At 38.9% G+C, this 27,816-nt stretch overlaps 1 protein-coding gene across 1 annotated transcript in view; it reads left to right on the forward strand.

Moving 5' to 3' along the window:
- The window catches only part of LOC126268093 (calcium-activated chloride channel regulator 3A-1-like), a 137,880-nt gene that overhangs the window by 30,365 nt on the left and 79,699 nt on the right, over positions 1–27,816 (forward strand). The window contains exons 6-9 of the mRNA XM_049973602.1: positions 429–641; positions 10,827–10,956; positions 23,381–23,474; positions 23,971–24,149. Coding sequence (XP_049829559.1) covers positions 429–641; positions 10,827–10,956; positions 23,381–23,474; positions 23,971–24,149 — 616 coding nt within the window. The remainder of the gene's footprint in view (positions 1–428; positions 642–10,826; positions 10,957–23,380; positions 23,475–23,970; positions 24,150–27,816) is intronic.

Consider the following 27,816-nt stretch of genomic DNA (forward strand, 5'->3'; position numbering starts at 1 on the left):
GCACCTATTAAGATAGCTCATAAAAATTTTCATTATTGGAAAGACAGCTATCCACTTATCTGGTAATTGGCTGAATATAAATAGGGGTGAAGAATGAAAACAAAATAAAAACCAATTCTTGAACAGCCAGCTCCACTCCTAGAGGTGGAAAATGAAAAGTAAAATAATTCACATGATGGTGCACCAGAGTACTGCATGGATAATGGAAACTCCACTTCTACAGAAAGCATACATCTGCTATGAAACCAATACAAGAAGGAATTTTAATATGCTATAATTCTGACGGAAAGTCAATAACTAACTGTTTTTCAGAAAAAAACTTAGTTATCTGGAGAATTGTTTCTTGTCAGTATACAGTAATCAGTTTATGTTTATTATAAGCCTATTTTTGTTTTTACTGCATAATGTGAAAATTTAATTCTTTGCAGGTATTTGAGGCAGAAATCTCTAATAAGGACAAAAAAATTCAAAATGATTTTGTTATTGACTCTGCTTTACCTATAGTGACATTGAGTATTTACTATGGACCAGAGCAGGGCCTTGATGAACTGGTACTGAATTCTTCCAAGTTATATATGATGACCAAGGACTTTGAAGAATGGGATAAAAGCAATAGATATTTGGCACAAACTCTTCAAGAGGTACTACTTCATATTTTATACTCTTCTGACTGATGGAAAAAGATGTAGTCATGATGGAAAAAGAGCACATAAATAATTTGGTACATTATATACATATGCTAAAACAGTACAATAAATGTAATACACATTTAACATGCAAACATTTGTTAAACTAAGTAAAATCCAGAATCCTGGCCAGACCTGTTGGAGATAGAGGTCATGTGTGCATGAGGTGTGCTTGCTTTTGTGAATTTGTATGTGTTTTCTTTCCTCAAGAAGGCTCTGGGCAAAAGCTAAACAAGTAACTGTCTTTTTGTTGTGTTTGTCTGCAACTCAACATGTCATCTCTACTATGCTTAGATGTTGATCCTTTTCGTAACATTATGATATTTCTACTTGGACTTTCCACCATTTAAGTAAATTCTGGAAACTTCCTGGCAGATTAGAACTGCATGTAGCACTGGGACTTGAACCCAGGGCCTTTGCATTTCATAATAGAAATATTAATCCTGATGTAACTTACCAAACGAAAGCGTTGGTATGTTGATAGAGACACTAACAAACACACACACAAAATGCAAGCTTTGGCAACCAATGGTTGCTTCTTCAAGAAAGAGGGAAGGAGAGGGAAAGACGAAAGGATGTGGGTTTTAAGAGAGAGGGTAAGGAGTCATTCCAATCCCGGGAGCGGAAAGACTTACTTTAGGGGGAAGAAAGGACAGATACACACTCGCGCACGCGCACACACACACACACACACACACACACACACACACACACACACACACACATATCCATCCTCACATATGCAGACACAAGCAGACATTTCACAAAGCTTGAATTTCGTGTGTATGTTTATGTTTGTTTGTGTGTCTATCGACCTTCCAGCACTTTCAGTGCTTTTGTTTGGTAAGTCACATCATCTTTGCTTTTAGATATATTTTTCCCATGTGGAATGTTTCCCTCTATTATATATATATCTCTAAAAACAAAGGTGATGTGACTTACCAAATGAAAGTGCTGGCAGGTCGATAGACATACAAACAAACACAAACATACACACAAAATTCAAGCTTTCGCAACCAACGGTTGCTTCATCAGGAAAGAGGAAGGAGAGGGAAAGACGAAAGGATGTGGGTTTTAAGGGAGAGGGTAAGGAGTCATTCCAATCCCGGGAGTGGGAAGACTTACCTTAGGGGAAAAAATGGACGGGTTTACACTCCCCCCCCATACACACACACACATATCCATCCACACATATACAGACACAAGCAGACATATTCAAAGGCCTATCTTTGTAGAATGTAGATACATCCCTACTTAAACTTGTTCCCTGTAAATCCTCTATCATCATTTTTTTAATCAAATTATCACTAAAAAATGGTATTTCATGTGCTGTACAGCTCTCCTCCTCCATTGCTTTTTCACTGGAAATACCTACAACATAACTACACTTATGACAAATGATAACTGGCTGTCTTTAAAGATATGGCACATAACTACCACATTTGCATGCATGACTGGTTAGGGCCTTTCAGACAATAATTCTAAGTAGCATCGTGTGAATCAAGCAGGAAAAATTTGCTGATCGTGACATACCAGTATGGCACTGTAAGATCCTCTTGTCTACTTGAAAAAAAATTAAAAAAATACATTACCTCAGAGATGAAACACTCCAAGGATAAAGCAAACACAGTTTGAAACATTATTTAACAAGAAAGAAACAAATAGTATAAGTTGTTGCATTATTTTTATTATTTTCACTCCCTGTTGTCATATGTAACTATCTTGTGGGGCAGAGCACCTAAAGTCAATAAAGTATAAACAAATTTGTTTCAGTTTTTGTAGAGTTGGTTTAACGAGCACACAGTCTGGTCATATAGGGTATAAATTTCTCATAATAACTGAGATTCCCAGAAATGACTGCTAATTCTTTTAGCTTTGTGGCCCTAGCAGTTCATCAATGTGATCAAAGTGCTTGACTGTGGGCTGCTCTTAAGTAAGCCTTAATACAGTTATGTCAAAAAATTAGTTAGCACATTTTGGAATATTTTTTGAGCATCTGGAGGAATCATGTGAGATTGGCATGGGAGCTTCAAGTCCCTTAGAAGCCTACTGCTGCTGCTGCTGCTGCTACTACTACTACTACTACTACTACTACTACTACTACATTTTGGAATATGTTGAATTAATTGCTTAGAATATCTCAGGAAGTTTGTGGGCAAAGGTTTATATTGAAATATGCCAAGAGGCATATTTGATGCTGAACATTTCATTGTTTCCTCACTTATGAGAACCTCTGTGTATGTGTTTACTATGTATGTTGTTGAAAAATATTAAGCAAGTTGATTTTATGTGCAATTATTCTGGCTTTGGGATCAGATTCATCCTGATATTAGCCTTTTGTTAATAGTGACCTTGAAATAGCTGCAGAGTGTAATAAAACTGTTTGTTGGTTGGATCACCACTATGAGTGCGATTAGCTGATAGGAGTACAATGACACATAGCTTCTGCAATCAGTCTGTCTCTGCTTTAACTGCATGTCACACTGTGAACAGCACATGCATGTGAACAGTATGTGTGTGAACATTTTTTTTTGCAACCTTCTCTGGGTACAAGCAACTGTTGGTATTCTGCACATTGTTAGTCTAAATCACTAAATAGAACAGTAAATTATACTTGACCATAAATAAAATGTGAATGTTTTAATTGGATACAATCCAAAAGTATTTGTTTCCATCAGTGAAGTAACTAAAACAATTGTTATAATGTAACTTGAAAGGTAAGGAATCTACCCACCAAGAGGTGGCAGGAGAAAAAAACATATAAAGGTATTGAAATTTGGAAGCTTTGGCAAAAGTGTCAACAGGAAAGGAAGAGGAGAGAAGGATAATGACTGATGAGGTTTAGGAAGTGGGGAGAGTGCGTTAAAGTTACCAAGAACCTTGGGTCAGGGAAGAGTTACTGGGCAGGATGAGATAGACTGATGTTTGGTTACTGCATCAGACTAGATCTGTAAACCTGAGAGCTTAAAGGTGGAACATATGGCCTTATGCAAGACACGGGTTCCTGACTAACTATCATGCATGAGTTAATGAGAGCAGCAAGATAAGTGCATTATATGTGATAGTGGTAGGGGTAGGAAAATAGATAAGTCAAAAAATAAAAGATATAGAAATCCAAAAGGAAGTGAAGTAAGGAGCAATTACTGAAAAGAAATGCTGAGACTGAAGAAATTAATGTAAATTAAAACCAGGTGGATGGTAAGAACCTAGGACATGTTGTAATGCCAGTTCCCACCTGCAGACAGCTTCTTGCCACCCACCTGGCTTAATTTAGGATGATTTCTCCAGTCTCAGAATTTCTTCTGAGTAACTGTTTCTTTGTACATCAGCTTTTAGTTTCTATATCTTTCACTTTCTGACCTATCTATTTCTCCCCACCTCTACCACATAGAATGCACTTAGATTTGTGCTCTTCTTAACTCATACATTTGTGTTTCACCAGTAATCTCTGTCTTGTGTATTACACTATGTTCATCCTTTAAGCTCTTAGGTTTTCAAATCTCATCTGGCGTAGTCCCTAACAATCAATCTTTCCTTCTCATCCCATCTGATAAGTCGCCCCTGACCCAGGATTCAGGGCAACTTTTCAGAACTCTCTTCAATTCCTGAACCTTGCTAGCCCTTTTCCCTTCACCTCTCTTCCTTCCCTGTCAACCCTGCTGCCACAAGAGGGAGTCACTGGCTTTGAAAGCTTGCAAGTTTCAATACCTTTAAATGCATTTTCTGTTGCCACTGCTTAGTGTGTAGATTTTTTATCCATTCAATTATAGGATATTTTCAAAAAATGATTATTTTCATTGTTACAATAGGTTTAGTATTCCAGTGGGATTACTTCTCCATTATACGTGATAACATGCTGCTGTGGATGCATGAGGACTGGAAGCAAGTGTACCAATATATACATCCATCAGAGAAATAGCAATGCCCTTGTCCACCAGTATCTCCATCTCACAGTTGCTGAAGACTTTGGGACCAATTTAGTTAGAACTCAATTGACTGCTGGAATTGGTATAACAGTATGCAGTAGCATGTAGTGATGCATTATTGACCCTCACTAGTTCAAGTGCACAATAAATAAGTGGCCTGACTTGTGACAAGCAAGGTATTCCATAACATGGTTCAGGGAGTGAGACACGTCATGTATTTTAAAGCAGTGATTTTAGGATTTTAGGAAATTTTAATTACTAGAATTCATATAGTGAAAGGAACTGATTGTGATTTGCCAACTTTTATGGTGGTTGTAGCAACTGTGTTAGCAGTACAGATTGTTCCCCTTGGCTGACTAATTGGTGCTATCACAACCACTGCTGTAGTTGAAACTGTTCGTGGTTCAACCCTACCTGTGAATTATTTGGTTATTCTTCATGCATGGCATAATAACTACATTCATTAGAAACCTCTCAGACTATATAAACATCGATAATTAGCACATATGTTTAAACAAATAGAAGGAATATGCATGAAAGCACACCTGCAACATATGTTAGAACAAACCATCTGCAACATTAAGCAGAGGAATAAAAGGGATGCGTGACTGAGTGATAACAGAGACTTTCCTTTTTTCTCTGTGTACTGTAATTCCATCCACATGTCCTCTACCTGCCAAACCTTACCTGCTCTTAAGTAGTATGCAGTTATTCTTATGCTACACTCCTTCTGGTGTGGCATAATTATTCTTTGCAGTAACACAGCACAATTCTGGGAGAGGCTCATGCACCATGACACAAATAACACATTACTCTGATAAAAATGTACTAAATTGTTGGCACACTATGTTCTTCATTTAGTTTGGTGTGCATCAGTAACAAGAAAAATACAAAAAACCAATTGCCACACACCAGAATTCATGAAGCCTCTAAGCTAAACACTAATTCTTATTGACAAGAAACACTTTTAAAATTTAACTCACTAGCAAATCACATTTAAGATCCCAGTGATACTGCTGCTGCCATGCATCAGTTGGAAAACAAAACACCAGGATAGTTCTAAATTTGCTTGGCAACAAGATGAGTATATATTCTCCAAGTTGGTAAAGATACTGGCCCACACAGTCACAACCAGAAGATGATCAGCAGTGATTTAATATAACACTGAGAAAGTTCACAACCAGATAATAAGTATCATCCACTTACTGACAACAAGGTGAGAGATTATGTACCTGCATGGCATGAATTTTGTTCATTTACACTACCAACATTTAAGCCTGTAGGTATTGTCACAGTCAAAACAATGGGCTGCTACCCCTACTTATAACTTACCATGTGCCACACATCAGTCAGATATATGTGAGTGGTTACCTCTCCTTTATTTGATGCAATTAATTAACTAAAAAGTTCCCAGACAGAAAAATATATGGTGGAGTAAGCAGGTACTCTCTTAAAGCAACCATGAAAGGACATTTATGGACCATAAAAGAAAAGAAAGAAAAGAGAAGAGAGAGGCATTGGAATCAAAATTTAGTTAGAGAAAATGAAAATTGTGAAACAGTTGGTTACCAGGAAAGTGAATCTATTGGTATAAAGAATAAATAATGATAAATGAGAATCAGCACAAGAAAAATCATCAAGGATAATTAAATTGGATTGTAATTTTGTTTCTCTTGAACAGTTATGTGTAATAATAATTAGATGTTACTTTGCAAATGACATGGTATCAAAAATAACAAAAAGGGCACTAAAACCCATATATAGTAATGCAGTTTCACTAGCAATGTAATTTTTAGATGAGCAGTCAAAACATTCTAAACAAGATGCATGTCATAATTGTTAGGGCTACAATAGGTAAATGATTGGGAACTTTATATTAGACTTACCAGAAATAAATTTGATCCACATAAGGTGACACATAGGCATCAAAACATGTCTGGGTGAGTAAAAAGAAATAAATTGTGTTTTGCATAATACAGATTTCAAAACAATCCAAATTTTAAACATGAAAAACATGAAAAAATGTGAAGATGAGCATCAGACCTGAGTGCAGTGATTCTCATGTGAGGGTATGTCACATGTCTCATATAAAATGCTCACCAAGTGGAATAGTTTTGACGTGGTTTGTTCTTGCAAGGATCTCAATTATTCTAAGGGAATTTCATATATTCCTGGGGCCTTGTGCTGTGTCACATTCTTCTCACAATATTGTATCTCCTGTCTCATCTTCAACTACTTCCACTTTCTTTTCTGATATTGTCTTCAAGTTTGTCCCCTTACATACACTGTTTATACATTCCTTCTACTTTTCAGCTTTTCCTTCTTCCCTTTGTACTATATTGCTATCTGAGTTCTTGAGATTCATCACATTTCTTCTCTTTTCTCCAAAGGGCTCTTTAATTTTCCTAAAGGCTGCATGGTTCTACAGCCTTGCACTTTCTATCTAGTCATTCCTGCTTAGGTATTTTATACTTCCTGTCAGTCTCACATTTTTAAATGTCTGTGTTCTTTTTTCCTGCATTTTTATATTTTCTCTTTTTGTCTGTTAAATTCAGCATCTCCTGTGTTATCCAGGGATTTATACCAGGCCACCTTTTTTACCTATATGATGCTCTGCCACCTTCCATATTTCATCTCTGAAAGTTACTCGTTTGTTTTCTGTTGAATCCCTTTCCCCTGTTGCCAGAAGTTTCCTCTGAAACTCTCAACAGCCTCTGGTTTCTGTAATTCACCCACATACTGTCTCTTTAATGCCATACTTTTTGCAATTTCTTCAGCTTCAATCTGCAATTCATATCAAATAAATTATGGCCAGAGTTCTCAGCTACCCCTGGAAATGTCTTACAATTAAAAATCTGATTTCCTACCCACATGTTGCCAAGGTTGGTTTGATCACACTGAAGAAATTTTGCTGGGAAACCCTTACATGTCCTCCATATAGTCCTGATCACACCCCATGCGATTTCCATATTTTTTGAGTCCTGAAGAAAGCATCCATAGCTATCAGTTCGCTTCAGACAAAGAGACACACACCTTGGTACAGTTCATGGTCCCATAGGCTACAGCTACATTTTTTCCATAAATTCATTGACCGTCTTGACTCGTAGTGGGATAAATGTGTTACTGTGTTTGATTTTTTGTCAATGAACCTGTACTGACTTGATGAAGTCTTGTCCATCCTGCCATAACACTTCACTAATTCCCACTACATTTATCTTTAACTTATCCATTTACCTTTTTAATTTCTGTAACCTGCCTACCTGACTAAAGGATCTAACATTCCATGTTCTGATCTGTAGAAGGCCTGTTTGATTTTCTTGATATTGACATCCTCCTGAGCAGTCTCCACCTGGAGATCCAAGTGGGGGACTATTTTACCTTTGGAATATTTTGCCCAAGAGAATGCCATCATCATTAAGCCATACAGTAGAGCTAGTGTGCCCTTGGAGCTAAAAATTACAGTTGTATTTTCTCCTTGGTTTTGGCTATTCCCAGTACCAGCACAGCATGGGCTTTACAAATGTCTGCTTGTGTCTATGTATGCGCAGATAGATATGTGTGTGTGAGAGAGTGTATACCTGTCCTTTTTTCCCCCCTAAGGTAAGTCTTTCCACTCCCGGGACTGGAATGACTCCTTAGCCTCTCCCTTAAAACCCACATCCTTTCGTCTTTCCCTCTCCTTCCCTCTTTCCTGATGTAGCAACCATGGGTTGTGAAAGCTTGAATTTTGTGTGTGTGTTTGTGTTTGTTAGTGTCTCTATCAACATACCAACACTTTCGTTTGGTAAGTTACATCAGGATTAATATTTCTATTATTTACCCCAGTCCCTTAAATGGCACAAAATGCATATGCTATATTTATAGATTTATTTATCCCTATTCAAGAATACATCTATGGTGTAGAAGGAGTTGTCAAGGAGATATGATTTCAATTTATTTTTAAAGCTATTACTGCTGTCTGTCAGACATTTTATTCCATCTGGTAATTTGTTGAACATTTTTATAGCAGCATATTTTACCCCTTTCTGTGCCAAAGATAGGCTGAGTAAAGGATAGTGTTAGTTTTTCTTTTTTCTGGTATTATAATCATGACTGTCGCTGTTGTTTTTAAACTGGTCCGCATTTTTGAGAACAAATTTCATTAGTGAGTAAATGTACTGTGAGGCTGTTGTAAGAATTCCCAATCTTTTAAAAAGATGCCTACAAGATGTGCAACTAAGAACCTCACACATTATACTAACCACTTTCTTTTGAGCAGTGAATACTTTTTGTCTAAGTGTTGAGTTACCCCAAAATATTAATTTGTATGACATCAGAGAGTGAAAGTATGCAAAGTATGTTAGCCTACTAATTTCTGTGTCCTCAAAATTGGCAATTATTCTGATTGCAAAAGTTGATGAACCTAGTCACTTTAGAAGATCCAAATTATGAATTTTTCAGTTAAGATTCTCATCTATATGTACACCCAGAAACTTAGTATCCTCTACCCTGTCTACTGACTTCTGTTGATGTGTTATATTTATTGAAGGAATTGTACTTTTTGCAGCAGAAAATTGGATGTACTGTGTTTTTTCAAGGTTTAGAATAGTCCATTTGCAGAAAACCAATAAATGGCTTTTCCAAAGACCTTATTTGTATCACTTTCAATTGGAGTTTCTTTTACCAGATTAATAATGATGCTTGTATCATCAGCAAACAGTGTCAGTTCAGCTTCCTGTTTCAGACAGGAAGGGAGGTCATTCACATAGATCAAGAACAGAAAGGGACCCATGATTGAACCCTGTGGAACACCTAATGTAATTTCACCCCAGTTAGATGAAGTGGCAAAATTACTTAAATCACTTGACCCTTATAAGGAAACTTTTTGCTTCCTGTTCTGTATGTATGACTTAAACCACTCATTTGCTATTCCATTTATACCATAGAACCATAATTTCTGCAACATAATGTCACGGTTCACACAATCAAATGCTTTGGACAAGTCACAGAAAATTCCTATTGGTGACATATTACTATTTAAAGACTCTATTATTTGGACAGTGAAATTGTATATTGCTGTCTCAATGGGACAGCATTTTCGAAATCCAAACTGTGATTTACTTAGTATCCCATTAATGTTGAGATAGCTAACCAGTCTTGATCACATTACTTTCTTGAAGATTTTTGAAAATACTGTAAGCAGGGATACTGGCTGATAATTTTTGACATCTGTTGTGCCCCCTTTTTTGTAGAGCCTGACAATGGCATATTTTAACCTGTCTGGAAAAATACCTTGAGTTAGTGATGCATTACATATGTGACTCAGTTGTAATTGCTCCACATTGTTTTAATGTCGTAAGAGATGTCATCTACGCCAACAGAACATTTATTTTTCAAAGATTTAATAATTTTACTTATTTCACAAGAGGTTGTTAGGTGCAACTTAATCTGACTAATTTTTTTTCAAAACAGACTCTTCCATGTACTGCCTGGCTTTTTCTTTTTAACTGTTTTCACCAATTTTTTCTCCTAAGCTTAAGAAATGGTTGTTCAATACATTAGCTACTTGTTCACTGTTGGTTAGGATGGTCTCGTTCTTCTTAATAGTAATACTACCTACCCCAGTGGTTACTTTTCGTAATGCTTTATTCACATACTTATTGCACTGCAATTAATGGAAATATTTTAGAACTCCCATAGTTTCCCCTTCCTTTTTGCTATTTGCAGTACTAGCATAGCAAGTCCATGTTGGGTAATTTTACAAGGCCAGGTCAGTCAATCATCCAGACAGTTGCCCTTGCAACAACCGCATAGGCTGCTGCCTCTCTTCAGGAACCAAGGGCTAGTCTGGCTTCTCCACAGATACCTCTGTGTTGTGGTTGCACCTATTGTACAGCTATCTGTGTCATTGAGATGAGCAAGCTGTCCCACCTCGGCAGGGTCGATGGTTCATGGGCGTGGTTGAGGGGGATATAGATATTATCCTACATTTATCCACATTTATAGGGAATTCCCATCCATTATTCAATGTGGAAATTTTGTTTTAGTTCACAACAATTCACTGAAATGGCTATCAACTGCTGTTCATTATTATCATTATCTTTACCTAATGCTTTAGGCACATATTTGTTGCAGTGCAGTAAATTTAAACACTACATTTTTGTCGCTGTATGTATTGCTCAGATACTTAATTGTCTTATAAAACCTGATAGAAACATATTTGTTACTTGCCTAGGGTTTGTGGACGATCAGTCTCACATACAATTCCATAAACAAGTATGATGCAGTGTTTGTCAGCAGTGGTTTACTGACTTCTGAACTGAAGACTAATGACAAGATACATATGATGTGCTGGCATAATGCAGGTGATGATTTAATTATTTATTCTTTTATCATTCACTCAGTTACATATATGAAGAGAGGTTTATGATATACACTGATCTGCCAGAACATTATAATCACCAACCTAATAGCCAGAATGTCCACCTTTGGCTCAGATAACAGCAGCAATGCATCATGGCATGGAAGCAATGAGGCCTTGGTAGGTTGCTAGAGGGATTTGGCACCACATCTGGTCACACAAGTCACTTAATCCCATAAATTCTAACTAACTGACTAACTAATCTATCCTGAAGTACAAGTGTCAAGGAGATGTTCCCCTGTAAGATGATGGATTCACGCTCTCCCATCGACATGATGAGGAAGGTTCTGAGATTCGTCAGACCAAGCAATGTGCTACCACTGTGCCAATGTCCAGTGCTGATGGTCACGTGCCCATGCCGATGTGGTGGTGTTAACATTGGTGCATGTGTGGGTCGTCAACTGCAGAGGCCCATCATTAGGACTGTTCGGTGCACTGTGTGTTCAGCAACACTTGTAATCTCCCCAGCTTTAAAGTCTGATGTTTGTTCACCACCTGTCCTGTTTTTACCAATCTACCCAGCCTACTGATGTGGTTGGCAGGAGAGCCAACACCGTATTACTAAAGGAGTCCAAAATGCATGCGTCTCAGCTCACACAGGCTCCCTGGAACATGACAAGGGAATTAGAATTGAGAAAAATGGACATAGCTGGTGGAATACTTAACTTTAATCCATTAAGGAAGAACGTCGCTTGTGACAGTACATGATTCACAATATCAATGGTAACTGAATATGGCGCCTTGCTAGGTCGTAGCAAATAACGTAGCTGAAGGCTATGCTAACTATCGTCTCGGCAAATGAGAGCGTATTTTGTCAGTGAACCATCACTAGTAAAGTCAGCTGTACAACTGGGGCGAGTGCTAGGAAGTCTCTCTAGGCCTGCCGTGTGGTGGTCCTCGGTCTGCAATCACTGATAGTGGCGACACTCGGGTCCGATGTATACTACCGGACCGCGGCCGATTTAAAGGCTACCACCTAGCAAGTGTGGTGTCTGGTGGTGACACCACACCTACAATGTCTGACATCTGTAATGAGGGATGGCCACCTAACTCCACGACATCTGGGCATGGTTTCACCTTGGTTTTGCCACATGTTGAAGACACTCACCAGAGCACTCCTTGAATACCTGACAAGTTGTGCAGTTTCTGAAATGCTTGTGCTGGGCCTTTAGGCCATTATAATTTACCCTTGGTTAAACTCTGTAAGATGGCACACCTTCCCCATTCCACAGACGCTTACTGATACTACATGCGGCATGCATGTGTCTCTCTAGCAGTAATTTCTCACAAGGTGTCACTGTGATTGTGTGGATGGGTTTATATCGATAGTAGGTCTGTGGTCTTAATGTTCTGAGTGATCAGTGTATGTAGTCCTATGTATAACTGTATCTTCATGAGGATATCAAATTAATTGCTTGTGGAAATACTTGGAATCTAGACATAGTCAAGAGACTGATTCAAACAATGTGTATGATGTTAAAACCTTAAGAGTCATAGGTTTGATAAATAATAATAATTGCAATTCTTGGTGTTATACACAACATGCAAAGGAAAAGCAAAGAGAAAAATAGATAGGTGCTTCACCACAACACATTATATATTCTGTGAACTATATAAAAGAGACTTGTAATTCCCAATGCCTTGCTCAATTGTGTCGAATGATAACTATTTTACAAATTATCAGATTTGCAATTGTTCTGATGATTATTCTAACTTTTGAATCGATTACAATTTTCATAAGGTATCAACCAATTAATTCTTCATAGCAACTTACTTAACATATATATGTCAAAATAAGTTTCAAATAAACAGTGAAAAGTTGGGTGGAGTAACAAAAATGTGAAATAGGACACGCTGATATTCACCACATAGAGAAGGTGTTGAGTAACTGGCACACTTAAAGTACATTTAAAACTAGACTAAGCTACGTGTACATAAAGGACAGGAACTCTCAATTATTTATTGCATAAGAACAAAACATTGTACAGATATCATACATATGTCATTTTAAAGAGAAACCTTGAAAGTTTTTCTTCATGCATGCTGCCACAGCATAGTTTGGTAATTTGCCAATAGTCAGCGTTAGTGGCAAACATGGTCAGTTCAGGCGCAGAGCGAACTTTCCGTGTGTTCGACAAAAACAAGAGTGCTACAGCTGTTCAATGGATGTTTAGAACCAAGTATGGTAGGAAGCCACCAACAAGGAAGGCCATTTACCACTGGCACAACAAATTTGTTGCAATGGGTTGCTTGTGCCTGGCAAAGAGAAGCAGACGTCCCAATGTAAGTGAAGTGAATATGGAACACATATAAGAGACATTCATAATGAGTCCAAAGAAACTGGTGTGTCGTGCATTCCATGAGCTCAAAATGGCTCCAATAACAGTGTGGAAAGTCCTACAACAGAAGTAGCCTATGAAACTATTCAAATTGGAGCTAGTGCAAAAGCTCAATGATGACGACAAAGTCAAGTGTTTTGAGTTTTGTTCGCAGTTGCAACAATTGAATGAGGATTCAGATGGCATTGTTTATCGCTTAATTTTTAGTGACAAAGCCACTTTTCATGCTAATGGGAAAGTGAACAGGCATAATTGTCGAATCTGGGGTACAAAGCATCCCACACGAATGCATTGAATTTGAGCGTGGTTCCCCAAAGGTAATTTTTTTTTTTTTTTTTTGTTTGTCACACCGAAAACTGTACAGGCCATTCTTCTTTGCTGAGAGCACTGTCATTGGATATTCCTACTTGGACATGTTGCACCAATAGCTGATGCCTCAAATGCAATCGGACTCTCTGTTCATCTTTCAGCAGGATGGGGCTCCACCCCATTTTCATTGTGAAGTTCATGGGTACCTGAACACAGAGCTGCTGCATCGATGGATTGGCTGTGCTACAGAAGGGGACATCTGTTTCATGAAAGGGCCTCCCTTATCACCAGATCTCACTCTGTGTGCTGTGGGGACGCATTAAAGACCTAATGTATGTACCGCCTCTACCACATGATGTAGCAGAGCTCCTGGAGAATATGGAAAGCGACTGCCACATTCAACAATGACATGTTGGGATGGGTATGGCAGGAATCCGATTACTGCATTGACGTTTGCCACGTCATTCATGGTTTGCATATTTAATTTTTGTAAAAAAAAAAAAAAAAAATACTTCCAGAGTTTCTTCTCTTCAAAATGCAATATATATGACATCTGTACAATGTTTAGTGCTTGTGCAAAAAATAATTGAAAGTGTTCCCCAACTTAATGTACACCATGTATATACCACACACACACACACACACACACACACACACACACACACACACACACACACACAAAACTCACAATTATACGGATTCTCTTATCTCCAGGTGGTAAGGCTGTAGTGAGCAGCAGTCCCGGGTTGTGTGGTTTGTGGGATACGGGTTAGGTGCAGAGAGCAAGGGATAGCAGGGTAGGATGGGGGAATATGCTGTATTGATGCCAGAGTGCAGAGATGTGGTGGGGACTGGATGGTGGGCTTTTTAGTGCAACATCGGTTGTCTGTGCTGTAAGGGTGGGCGGGGAAGGGGGGGTGGGGGATAGCAGGCATGTGTGAGGCTGGAGCAGGATCAGGGAAGAATATAGAGGTAGGTGGGAGGACAGGGACTGGCATAGGTTGAGAGCAGGAGGTTATGTGAATGAAGGACCTTGGAAGGAGGTTGTAGGGGGGCATTAGGGATGTCGGTCCAGAGGGACGTGACATTGATATTGATGAGCAAGACACTTTGTGATAAATGGAAAAGGAACTGCACTTTGATCATTCTGACAAAATGTTTAACAGCAGTTACTTCTCCATTAAAGAAATCACCTACAAACAAGTCCTTGGTACAACCTTGAGCACCCATATGGCATCATCCCAAGCCAACCTGTTCATGGGTCATCTAGATTAAATCTTCCTAACCACCCAGAATCCCAAACCCCTTACCTAGTTTAGGGCTACTGATGACATACTCATGATCTGGATTTAGTGTGAGGACACTATCCTTGTTCCTCCAGAACCTCAACACCTTCTCCCCATATGCTGCAGGTAGTCCCCTCATAAAGCCTAACCACTGATGACCATTGCATCTGTGCTGAAGATATACCAATGGTCTCACTGAGCCATTCACAGACTGAAATTATCTTCCGCACCTCATCCAGGAACAGAGTGTCTGCACAATGTTTCCCCAGCCAATATGCCCACTGACAAGCCACAAAAGGGTGCTCTCCCTACTCAGTACCATCTGAGACTGGAGCAGCTACATCACATTTCCTACCAGGGATTCAAAATACTCTCATCATGCCCAGAAATGTGAAATACCCTTCCTGTACCCCTCCCAAAGAAGTATTTTGCTGCCCACCCAATATACGCAATATTCTTGTCCATCTCCATTCCATCCCAGCTCCCAACCCTTTCCCCCATGGCTCACAGCTTGCAATACACCTGAGAACTGAGTTTCTCCTGGCATATACAACTTTCAAATAACTTCCAGGAATTCAGCCAGGTAACACTTTCAATGACCGCCGATATTTTGGCAGGAGAACACCCTGCCATTTTCAAGGCAAACTGCCTAGAGGGGACGTTGCCTTGAAAATGGTGGGATGTTCTCCAGCCGAAATATTGGCAGTCACTGAAAGTGTTACCTGACTGAATTCCCAGATGTTATTTGAATGCAACAGACCTAGTTGCATAAGGGTATCTCCTACTTCGTCAGAGGCAGTGCCATCTGTGAAAGCAGCCGTGTGATATACCAACTTGGCTGCGAAGCTGTGTGGTGTTCTAAAGTATTACAACCACTAACAAACTATCAATTGGCATGAATGCCCATCACCTAGCTATTGCCAAGAGACAGGTGGGCTACCAATTTGCCAAGCATGCCACTCAGTGTAATGTGCAGTACATGTATGAATGTGTGTGTGTGTGTGTGGTGTGTGTGTGTGTGTGTGTGTGTGTGTGTGTGTGTGTGTGTGTTTGGATTAGTGGGTGGATCTTTTTTCTACATCTGAAGAAGAACTTTGTCTTATAGCTTAGTCTACTTTTAAACATACTTGAAATTTGCCTGGTGACCCCTCTGTGAGGTGAGTACAAATATACACTATTGCACATAGTTGTTATTCCATCCCAGGTTATCCATTGCCTTTTATTCCAAATTGCATGAAGAGGCAATTCAAGATTGATTGCCTTGTTAAATTATAAATTTCCTAGTATTCATGATCTTCATGTCAGTTGACAGTTCTTTGGACCACAATATTCTACTGTAGAAGTTGCAAATGATACCAAAACTGCTTCTACATATAACTGCTCAATTCTTGGTGACTTGTATATGAAATTAATATAATTTGGCTCCACATAATAAGTTAATATTGTGCATCATTTCATATTGTATGGTATTTCAAGAAAATGGGAGCTACAATGAAAAAATATGTGAATTATAAATGAATTATTTACTTGTTTAAATAACATTTAATTTACTTTTCAATGGTACAGAGAAAACCTTGTCATTAGCAGAGAAGACATTGTTCACTTTACTCTTTGCCCTTGATTTTTAATTGGTTCCACTTGCTTGTCTTTAACAGCCTTTGTATACTTGCTTACATGTGCTATTATGTTGCTTAATTTGCTTTATGGTGCATGCTTCAGATTTATGACTTTCCTTTTTGCAATATATGTGTTGCACATTCCTGAAGAACAGTCTTTGTGCTTGTGATTAATGTTACTGCATATACATTAATGTAATTTCCCTCTATGATATGTGCTTATTACGTGCTATTGCCTTTTTATGCCCTGTGGTAGTCTCTCATGGCCTCATTTATGGCCTGTCTGTGGCATTGTTGTTGTTGATGCATCATGAATACACTAGCATCTTTGAAATGGACCACATCGATGCAAGTATCTGGTCATGCACCCAGATTAAAGGCAAATAGTCTTTCACTAGTAATTGGACAAGTGCATAATGAGTGTAACACGAATGAGACAATCAGCATAAGGCTCTCTGTATTTTTCATTTTTACACAGAAATTTTCAGTCTCTAGTGGGCCCCTGTAGTTGTGTTATACTGTCTTTGTTACCTTGGTGTATCTTGTAAAGTGCTGGAAAAACTTATTCCTGGCTACTGCTTTGTGCATTTGGCTATTAAAATAATAATTTATTAATTGAAATTTTGTAATACTTAATTAAAATATAAAGATAATGTGCAGCAATGTAGTTCATAGTTGACTTGCACTAATCTAACTTTGAACACTAGTCTAGTTCTGAATACAGTGAACACTGACTAACATAATTAGTATAATGTTCAATTCAGTTATTTTTGTGTTGATTATAGATGTGGTCTTGATGCAGTCTTGAGATAATGTAGATACTCTAGATAATGACTGAGCAGAGCTGTGCATCAGCTTTTATCTGCATTAGTCAGAGGGGTGACCACTTGGGAACTATATATGTGATATAAGGCAGAAGCATTACATAGTCTGTATTGTGTGCATCCTCTTTGACATGTGGTAAGAACTATGTTGCACCTTTCTGGAAGCTGACCTTGCTGCGTGGCACCTTTTCTCTATATGGCTATCCTCCTGTATTCTGATGGATTCAGCACAGTCCTCTACATATTCTTGACCATAACTTCATTTCCTTCTTGAGATAGGATCTTGTACCTCTTTACCTAGTTTATTGAACATGTAAATCTTTCTACAAGTTTTTAGTTGCTATTTGTTCTTTGGTAATCAGTGCTTCAGTGTTGATACAGCCCTTGTGTTTGCTGATACCTGTTTACATGTGGTTGTACTAAAAGAGATCTAGTGAATTTGTTACAATTAGTTTTAATATATTTCTACCATGATTGGGCTTCTGAACTGTATGGTACAGGCATTTAGTACTGTTTTGTAAGATGCTATCATGCCCACAACTTACATAACTGTCTACCTTCCCAAATTAACTGCTGGATGATTAATGTCCCCTACTGTGATGACAGTTTGATTGGGCAAAAAGTATACTAGTAAGCTGAGGTTTTCTCTAAAATTTTCACTTACGTCTAGGGTGACTCTTATTGTCAATAGAAATATCTAGTTTTAAGTTTATGCCCATTCCTGATAATGAATATTGTCCAAATTCTCTTACATGTAGCTTCAGTTTCTATCTCAGTGAATTACAGCTTCTTGTCTACCGTGCCAAATACATCACTTCAATTACTCACTAGCCTCCTCTTTTGATATACAATTTAATTTACCCAAAAAAAAATCTCCCAGCTGTCAATTTTGGATTTACTGTACCTAGTATTATGTGAGCTTCACTGTTTTTAAGAGTGTTTCAAATGCAAACAGTTTATTGCAAATGTTTCAGCAGCTAATCACTTTGATTTTAATAATTTCAGTTTTGTGGTGCATCTTACAATAACCTGCATAGCTCCAGCATGCTGGATATAGTGGGACAACAATCATTTTAGATTATGATGCAAAAGGAGACAGCCACAGTTACAACTAGAATGAATCTTTCTATAGTCAGTGACTTCTCAAACCAGTCAATATTTGCCAAGTAAAATATCACACATTTGTATTGTCCCAGCTAACGTCCTAATGTTCTGAATACAGTGAATACTGGAAGACTGACTAACCTAATTAATAGAATGTCCAGTTCATTTATTTCTCCTGGTGGCTATTGACATGCAGTCTTGAGATATTGTTGATAGTCCAGATACTGACTAGCATTAGTAGGAAACCATATGAATATGTACTCATTTTATTTACTGTGATTTTGTATGGACATTTTACTTGGCAGACATTGGTTTGTTTGAGAGTGGACATAGCCCAAAACCGATTGCCATTTTAGATGCAACTCTGGCTGTCCTTTTCTGCATCACTTGCACTGATTATGCATGGTCTTCTAGAGCTATCATTTTTTGGACTGGTTTTGGAGTTGCCTGATCTGAAAAGCCATTATGTGCATCCTACACACAGTTGGATACCTTACATACTTGGCTAGCAGCTTGTGAAGTGTAGTATGCCTTTGACCTGTTCAAAAGGGCACCTACAGTTCTCAACTCTATAGTTCAAGACCGGAAAGATGCAAGCTAGCTTTTCACAGAACCTTCAAAGTCACTGATTCAGGCCTTCCATTTGACTCAGAAGCAGGGGCTGACATAGAGTTCTTTGAACAATGCTTCAGATTGTGAGCTTTGTTGAAATTCTGTTAGCAAGGCTGATCTAGATTGATCCAAATACTACTCCAAAGCCAAGATGGTAGGCATTGTTTTATCTGTGCACCTCAATCAGCACTTTTCTCTCTCAGTGGCTGCAAGAACAGCCTCTTTGACATGCAGATTGAGTGCACAAAATGGTGCTTCCATTTCCCTAAGAGGTGCCTTATTGCCACACATTTGAACCTTCAGTGATTAAGAGATCCCTAACCATTTGCGTATGCTACTCCTGATGCAAGATGCAGCAGGCATCCCAGAAATATGTCTCACAGTCTCCATTTAGTGGGAAATAGCATGTCAAGCTTGTTGGTTAGAGGAATGGGTTCATGCCTTAATTTCTTCCTGGACCCTGCCAATAATGTGCAAGACCCCTGGACCCACCACTAATATGTCTCTCAGTCGAACAGATGAGTGGTGATAGAGTCTGTGCATCCTGTAGGGGAGACAGTAACCATAGGATGGGACTGTACTTGATGTACCTTTGGTATCTCTGGTATGTGTCACTCTGTAGTCCTCCCACTGCACCACTGCACACATCTGCAGTAGTTGCCAATCAGTCAATAACAGTCAGGCCAATTATCATCTGGTTAAAAACACCAACTAAGCAATTCGCTTGCCCCATGCCCAGTACAGCACTCAAAGTGGGATTACATTTTGACTGGTGCATTCTATTACAGAACTATAAAGAAATAACTTTAAACTAAGCTAGTTGGTTCTCTAAATATTTTATGCTGCAAGGCTTAGAAGTTCCCTTTTGACCTGAAGAAATAACACCAAACAAAATGATTTCTGTTAAAACAAGAAGAAAACACCTTGGATAAAGTTACTGATTCCCTGAAGTTACCCAGACCTTTGAGTCTTAAACTTTTGTTTCTTCATGTTATATTAAATAAGAAGCTCTTGTAAGAAACTTGAAAACACTGGTAGTTTATGACAGTATACACTGCTGTTAAAGATAGAAACTAAAAAGAATGTGACATGTCAATTATAATATCAACAAAACACAATTTTACATCACAGCTGTGGATTTCTTAATAGCAATATTTACATTGTAACTGTAGTCTTTCTTAAAACAAACCAGCCAATGAAAGGGAAAAAATAGAAGTACTGCACTAATTAAGTAAATTGTTACACATATCCTAGAAAATAGGTCAAGAAAAGACAAACCTATGTTTATAGCATTTGTAGACTTAGAGAAAGCTTTTGACAGTGTTGACTGGAATACTCTCTTTCAAAATTCTAAATGGGGCAGGGATAAAATACAGGGAGTGAAAGGCTATTTACAATTTGTATGGAAGTCAGAGGGCTGTTATAAGAGTTGAAGGACAGGAGATGGAAGCAATGGTTGAGAAGGGAGTGAGACAGGGTTGCAGACTAACCCCAATGTTATTCAATCTGTGTAATGAGCAAACAGTAAAGGAAACAAAAGAAAAATTTGGAGTAGGAATTGAAGTTCAGGGAGAAGAAATAAAAACTTTGAGGTGTGCTGATAACATTGTAATTCTGTCAGAGACAGCAAAGGACTTAGAAGAGCAGTTGAATGGAATGGACAGTGTCTTCAAAGGAAGTTATAAGATGAACATCAACAAAAGCAAAATGAGGATAACGGAATGTAGTCAAATTAAATCAGATGATGCTGAGGGAATTAGATTAGGAAATGGGACAGTTAAAGTAGATGAATTTGGGCAACAAAATAACTGATGATGGTCGAAGTAGAGAGGATATAAAATGTAGACTCGCAATGGCTAGGAAAACGTTTCTGAAAAAGAGAAATTTGTTAACATTGTCAGGAATTTGTGTGGAGCATAACCACATATGGAAATGAAACATGGACAATAAACAGATTAGACAAGAATAGAATTGAAACTTTTGAAATGTAGTGCTACAGAAGAATGCTGAAGATTAGATGGATAGATCATGTAACTAATGGGGAGATACTGAACAGAATTGGGGAGAAGAGGAAGTCGTGGCACAGCTTGACCAGAAAAAGGGATCCGTTGGTAGGATACATTCTGAGGGATCAAGGGGTCACCAATTTAGTACTGGAGGAAAGTGTGGAGAGTGAAAATTGTGGAGGGAGACCAAGAAATGAGTATAGTAAGAAGTTTCAAAAGGATGTATGTTCCAGTAGTCATTGGAGATGAAGAGGCTTGCACAGGACAGAGAAGCATGGAGAGTTGCATCAGCCAGTCTTTGGACTGAAGATCACAACAACAGAAACAACAATTTTCAAAAGTCAATTTTAATCCTGACATTTGTAAATGCACAACTGTAACTTTCAAACATTGATTTAATATTCGGTATGTTGTGCATGGTACTCATAAGCTACTGAACGAATCAGCTTAGTGGTAAGACATTGGACTCATTTTCCAGATGTCAGCAGTTCAAATCCCCATGCAGCCATCAAATTTAGGTTTTCTGTGATTTTCCTGTGTCACTTAAAGTGATTTCTGGGATGTTTCCTTTGAAAGGGCATGGTTGGTTTCCTTCCAGTTCCTTATCCATTGCAAGCTTGGGCTCCATCTGTGTTAACACCTCTGTTGGTAGGACATTAAATCCTAATCTGTTTTCCTTTTTTTCTGTCTATAAATGGTGTATACACTCCTGGAAATGGAAAAAAGAACACATTGACACCGGTGTGTCAGACCCATCATACTTGCGCCGGACACTGCGAGAGGGCTGTACAAGCAATGATCACACGCATGGCACAGCGGACACACCAGGAACCACGGTGTTGGCCGTCGAATGGCGCTAGCTGCGCAGCATTTGTGCACCGCCACCGTCAGTGTCAGCCAGTTTGCCGTGGCATACGGAGCTCCATCGCAGTCTTTAACACTGGTAGCATGCCGCGACAGCGTGGACGTGAACCGTATGTGCAGTTGACGGACTTTGAGCGAGGGCGTATAGTGGGCATGCGGGAGGCCGGGTGGATGTACCGCCGAATTGATCAACACGTGGGGCGTGAGGTCTCCACAGTACATCGATGTTGTCGCCAGTGGTCGGCGAAAGGTGCATGTGCCCGTCGACCTGGGACCGGACCGCAGCGACGCACGAATGCACGCCAAGATCGTAGGATCCTACGCATTGCCGTAGGGGACCGCACCGCCACTTCCCAGCAAATTAGGGACACTGTTGCTCCTGGGGTATCGGCGAGGACCATTCACAACCGTCTCCATGAAGCTGGGCTACGGTCCCGCACACCGTTGGGCCGTCTTCCGCTCACGCCCCAACATCGTGCAGCCTGCCTCCAGTGGTGTCGCAACAGGTGTGAATGGAGGGACGAATGGAGACGTGTCGTCTTCAGCGATGAGAGTCGCTTCTGCCTTGGTGCCAATGATGGTCGTATGCGTGTTTGGCGCCGTGCAGGTGAGCGCCACAATCAGGACTGCATACGACCGAGGCACACAGGGCCAACACCCAGCATCATCGTGTGGGGAGCGATCTCCTACACTTGCCGTACACCTCTGGTGATCGTCGAGTGGACACTGAATAGTGCACGGTACATCCAAACCGTCATCGAACCCATCGTTCTACCATTCCTAGACCGACAAGGGAACTTGCTGTTCCAACAGGACAATGCACGTCCGCATGTATCCCATGCCACCCAATGTGCTCTAGAAGGTGTAAGTCAACTACCCTGGCCAGCAAGATCTCCGGATCTGTCCCCCATTGAGCATGTTTGGGACTGGTTGAAGCATCGTCTCACGCGGTCTGCACGTCCAGCACGAACGCTTGTCCAACTGAGGTGCCAGGTGGAAATGGCATGACGAGCCGTTCCACAGGACTACATCCGGCATCTCTACGATCGTCTCCATGGGAGAATAGCAGCCTGCATTGCTGCGAAAGGTGGATATACACTGTACTAGTGCCAACATTGTGCATGCTCTGTTGCCTGTATCTATGTGCCTGTGGTTCTGTCAGTGTGATCATGTGATGTATCTGACCCCAGGAATGTGTCAATAAAGTTTCCCCTTCTTGGGACAATGAATTCACGGTGTTCTTATTTCAATTTCCAGGAGTGTATATTTTTGAATACCTTACTGAAGCATATCAGTGGTAAAAATACGCTACAGCTTCCAGTATTTAGAGATTATCACTGTTGTATTCTGACATATATACAACATTTGTAGTCATTTCACAATATTAATTTGATTGTTTGTGTTGCAGAGGTAGGTGCTGTAAATACTAAGCTTAAACCTGTAGCAGTTTATGCTACTATATCTAACGAAGATCATCATTTTGTATTTGACATGAACGTAAGGTATGTATAAATGGCAGAAGAAATTGTGTATTTCAAAAATTAGATATATATGAGTTTTTCCTTGTTTTAATTTTGAATTTGTTATCTCTTTCACTATAAGCACCCATTTTATTACATTTTCGGTGTTTTGCTTTATTGGACAAAACTGTAGACTACAAAAGTTATAAATTGAGTATCTTCTCTATAGTTTCCTTATTTTATTTGGCCCAGTTGTTTCAGTTTTATTTCTTATTATTAGAAGGTCTTCTTCCATTATACATGGTGTTACTCTAAAATTGATCACAACTCTTTTAAAGTAAATTATTCCTTCATACTGAAAGTAGTCTGAGAACACTGTATCCACAAAAATATGATAATATAACTCAAAATAAATTCATTGTTTGTGATAGTCCTTGTCACATTTTTTTGGAAGATACATATTGTGTATGTTTATTTGATAAAACAGTAGCTTACACAGACTTATAAATTACTATAGCAATACATTAATTGGTTTCAGTGCTATTCTTTATGCACCAGATGGAACTATGACAAAAATAGACCTTTGGGATAATGGTTCTGGAGCAGATGAGGTGAAAAATGATGGTACTTACAGTCGTTTTCTGGCAATTATCTCCATGACTGGAAGGTACACTCTGAAATTCGAAGCAATTGGGACGTACAGGACAACAGTTGGAGGTAGTGCTTTCTCTCACATTAATATAGTATAAACTTGTATTTTTGAAATTACTTTCTATCGTAAAGGTGTAAAATCAGAAGATTCAGTATCCAATTTCTGAAAGACAAGCTACATTTATTAAGTACTGATATTATAACAAACTACACTGCTGGATAAAAAGAGAAATTAGTACATCTGGAAAAATGATGTTGGTTTTGATCCAGTGATGGCATATGCCACCTGGGGGATAATAGATGCTCTGTAGTGGTTTCAGTGTCATCTGCCAACACACAATATAATGGTGTAGCTACCGGAACACCATCTGTGTCTTCCCTTTAATAAGGAATGCTCACAGCCAGAAGGCTCAGTGGGGTGCAAATGTGTGAAGCATGCCACGGAGAAGCACTTGTGCTTCCAACAGCCTACTAGATGAGTTTAAAAGTTGTCAAATTGTGGCCTTCCAAGTGGTGGGATGGTCCTTTCAGAAAATTGCCGGACAAACTAGATGTGCTGCATCAGTTGTGCAATGATGCCAGTATCAGTGGTCACATGAATGTTCTCAGACTCACTGATGTAGTTCTGGATGCTCACGCAAAACAGATGAATGCCAGGGTAGTCATATTATAAGGGCACCAGTGGCAGATTGTACAGCCACCTCATTACAGGTAAGAGGACTTGTGAGCCCACACGTGTCAACATTAGCTGTTGTGAACTGGTTATCAGCAGGGGGACTACAGGAATCCTCACCTCTTGCCTATCTTCCATTCACATCACGGCATTGACATGCACAGCTCAACTGGTGTCGTCAGCGGATCACATGGAGGATGGAATGACACACCGTGGTCTTTAGCAATGAAAGCAGATTCTGCCTGCACACAAATGATGGTTGTATGCACATATGACATAGACCAGATGAGCGCTATCTCGCAGAGTGTATTCATCCAACACACACTGGTCTCATCCTAAGCCTTATGGTCTGGGGTGTGATAAGCTACAACTCTCATTCACCTTTGATGTTTCTGTAGGGGACACTAACCAGCACTCAATACATGTAAAATGTTGTTATTCCCTTTCTATTGCCATTATTGCAACAGGAAGGTGATTTGTTGTTCCAACAGGATAGTGCTCACCCACATACTGCCTGTGAAATTCAACATGCTATGCAAGATGTGCAGCAACTTCCCTGGCCATCACAACCTCCATACGTGTTTACAGTTGTGCACATGTAAAATATGATGGGACAAGAAATGACTCATGTGACTCGTCAACGAATCCCAGGATAGTATTCACCATCTATACAATTGACTGCACATCGATCGCAGTCACTGCCTACATTGCCACCCATGGAGGCTACACCACGTACTAATATGGGCATTTCACCATCAATCAGTACCCGGTACCTCAGAACCACCTTTATTATCGATCTGTGAATATAATCATTTCATGAGTACATATGCACTGTTGCAACAATAAATCTTGAGTGAATTGGAAACCTCTAAAAGGGTGTACTAATTTATTTTCTGGCAGTGTATTCTGTAAATGCACAAAAATTGCTACATTTCACATTTTTATCTGTTTTATATACTTTTTTCTATTGTGGTTTCTCCTTACATCAGTAACACAGTAAACTCTGAAAACCAAAATTATGAATGAGGTTTAGTTTGCTTGCTCATTAAGATATATTACTATTAATGTTTAATCTGAACAGTAAGTTAAATAAGTAACACTGGTACTTTTGTTTTAAATACTTTCATTGTAAAACACACTGTAAATAATTATGTAAATGTTACATTTATACAAATTGGAATATTATTTTAAATTATTGGTTGTTCATATTGAGAACCTGAACTGGAAGTCACATGTTACATATTTTAAATGCCTCAGCTGTGCAACTTTTGCATTACAGAAAATATCATGTTTTAGAAATGAAACTGTTGAAAAGTTGCCTTACTTTTCCTATTTTCATTCACTTATGTCTTATGGTGTCGTAATTGAGAGGCATCTTGCCACTGATGAAAAAGTTTAAGTTTTAGTTATACAGATGTATGTAGTAAGAATGACATGAGCTGTCCTCTCTAGAACCTCTTGTAGACAGATCTTTAAATCTTTAAATATTTGGCATACAGATGCCCCCTCAGCACATTTACTCCCTTCTGAAGTTTGTTGTCAACAATCAATCACAGTTTGAAAACAACAGTGACATTTGTGAGTATAATACTAGAAGGAGCAATGATTTACACTATCCATTACACAGCCTTAGTGTAGAACAGAAAGAAATGATGTACTTAGCCATTAAAATCTTTGACCAGTCCCAGTGAAATAAAGAATTTAATTGATAGTAAAATATAATTTCATATATAAACTGAAATCATATTTACTTTCTCAGAGTGTAATGTGTAGTAGTAGTATGGTGTGTGTGTGTGTGTGTGTGTGTGTGTGTGTGTGTGTGTGTGTGTGTGTGTGTGTGTGTGTGTGGTGGGGGGTGGGGGTTACGCATGTAATTAAAAAAATAAACATAAAAAAAAGCCTTAGGAAATCATGTAAATGGTCATGATGTTGTCATATAGTTTGCAGAGAAAATGTACTATAATTATAAAACTGATGGCTAATACAGATATATCATGAAATTTAATTACATATCCATATGTATATATTCACACACAAGAAACTTAAGTTTGTCTTTACAACTGAATATCCAGTCCTTCAATCTAGTGCACTGCATCTGGAGTTGCTTGCCTCTTTGGCACCATGATAGGCTCGAATCCTGCATTCACTGACAGTGTGATGAACAGTCTGGTATGGAGCACGAGAGGTAAAAAAAAAATTATAACCCATGGAACATGCAAATAATTAACTAAGACACAGAAAATCAAAACTCCATATAGAAAATATAAAAAGATGGCTAATGAAGATAGCAAAAAATTCTTCTTACATATCCATGGAAAATCATTGCAGTGAATTAATAAGCTGAGTATTTAAACATTATTCAATGTTCATAAAATTGATGTCCATTGTGCTACTTTTATGTGGATGGTACTGTTAATAATAAATCTGGGAATAGTGAAATGCTACAGGCTTCAGCTCATTGACAGGTGCAGTTGATGTCACAAATTTCTAAATGGAATTATCATTCCATGAATACCATGATACAGAGGGTGTAACAGTTAAATGCCGAAGACATGCAGAAAGCAGTAGAAGATTTTTGTGCTTAAATTCATATAGGGCCATTGTCTACTCAATTAACACTACTTCTTTTACATTGCTAGGTACCTCTGGATAACATTACCATAGTGACATGCTGTCAGTAAATCAATATTTTAGTTATGTTCCATAAATTTGTCTCAAAGTTTATGAACTCTGTAAATAAAATAGAAAGAAACTTCCACAAGGGAAAAATATATTAAAAACAAATATTCCAAGACTTACCAAGCGGGAAAGCGCCGGCAGACAGGCACATGAACAAAACACACAAACACATACACAGAATTACGAGCTTTCGCAACTGGCAGTTGCTTCGTCAGGAAAGAGGGAAGGAGAGGGAAAAATGAAAGGATGTGGGTTTTAAGGGAGAGGGTAAGGAGTCATTCCAATCCCGGGAGCGGAAAGACTTCCCTTAGGGGAAAAAAAGGACAGGTGTACACTCGCACACACACACACACACACACACACACACACACACACACACAC

This window comes from Schistocerca gregaria, chromosome 4 (assembly GCF_023897955.1).
Source record: "Schistocerca gregaria isolate iqSchGreg1 chromosome 4, iqSchGreg1.2, whole genome shotgun sequence".
Taxonomy (NCBI): domain Eukaryota; kingdom Metazoa; phylum Arthropoda; class Insecta; order Orthoptera; family Acrididae; genus Schistocerca; species Schistocerca gregaria.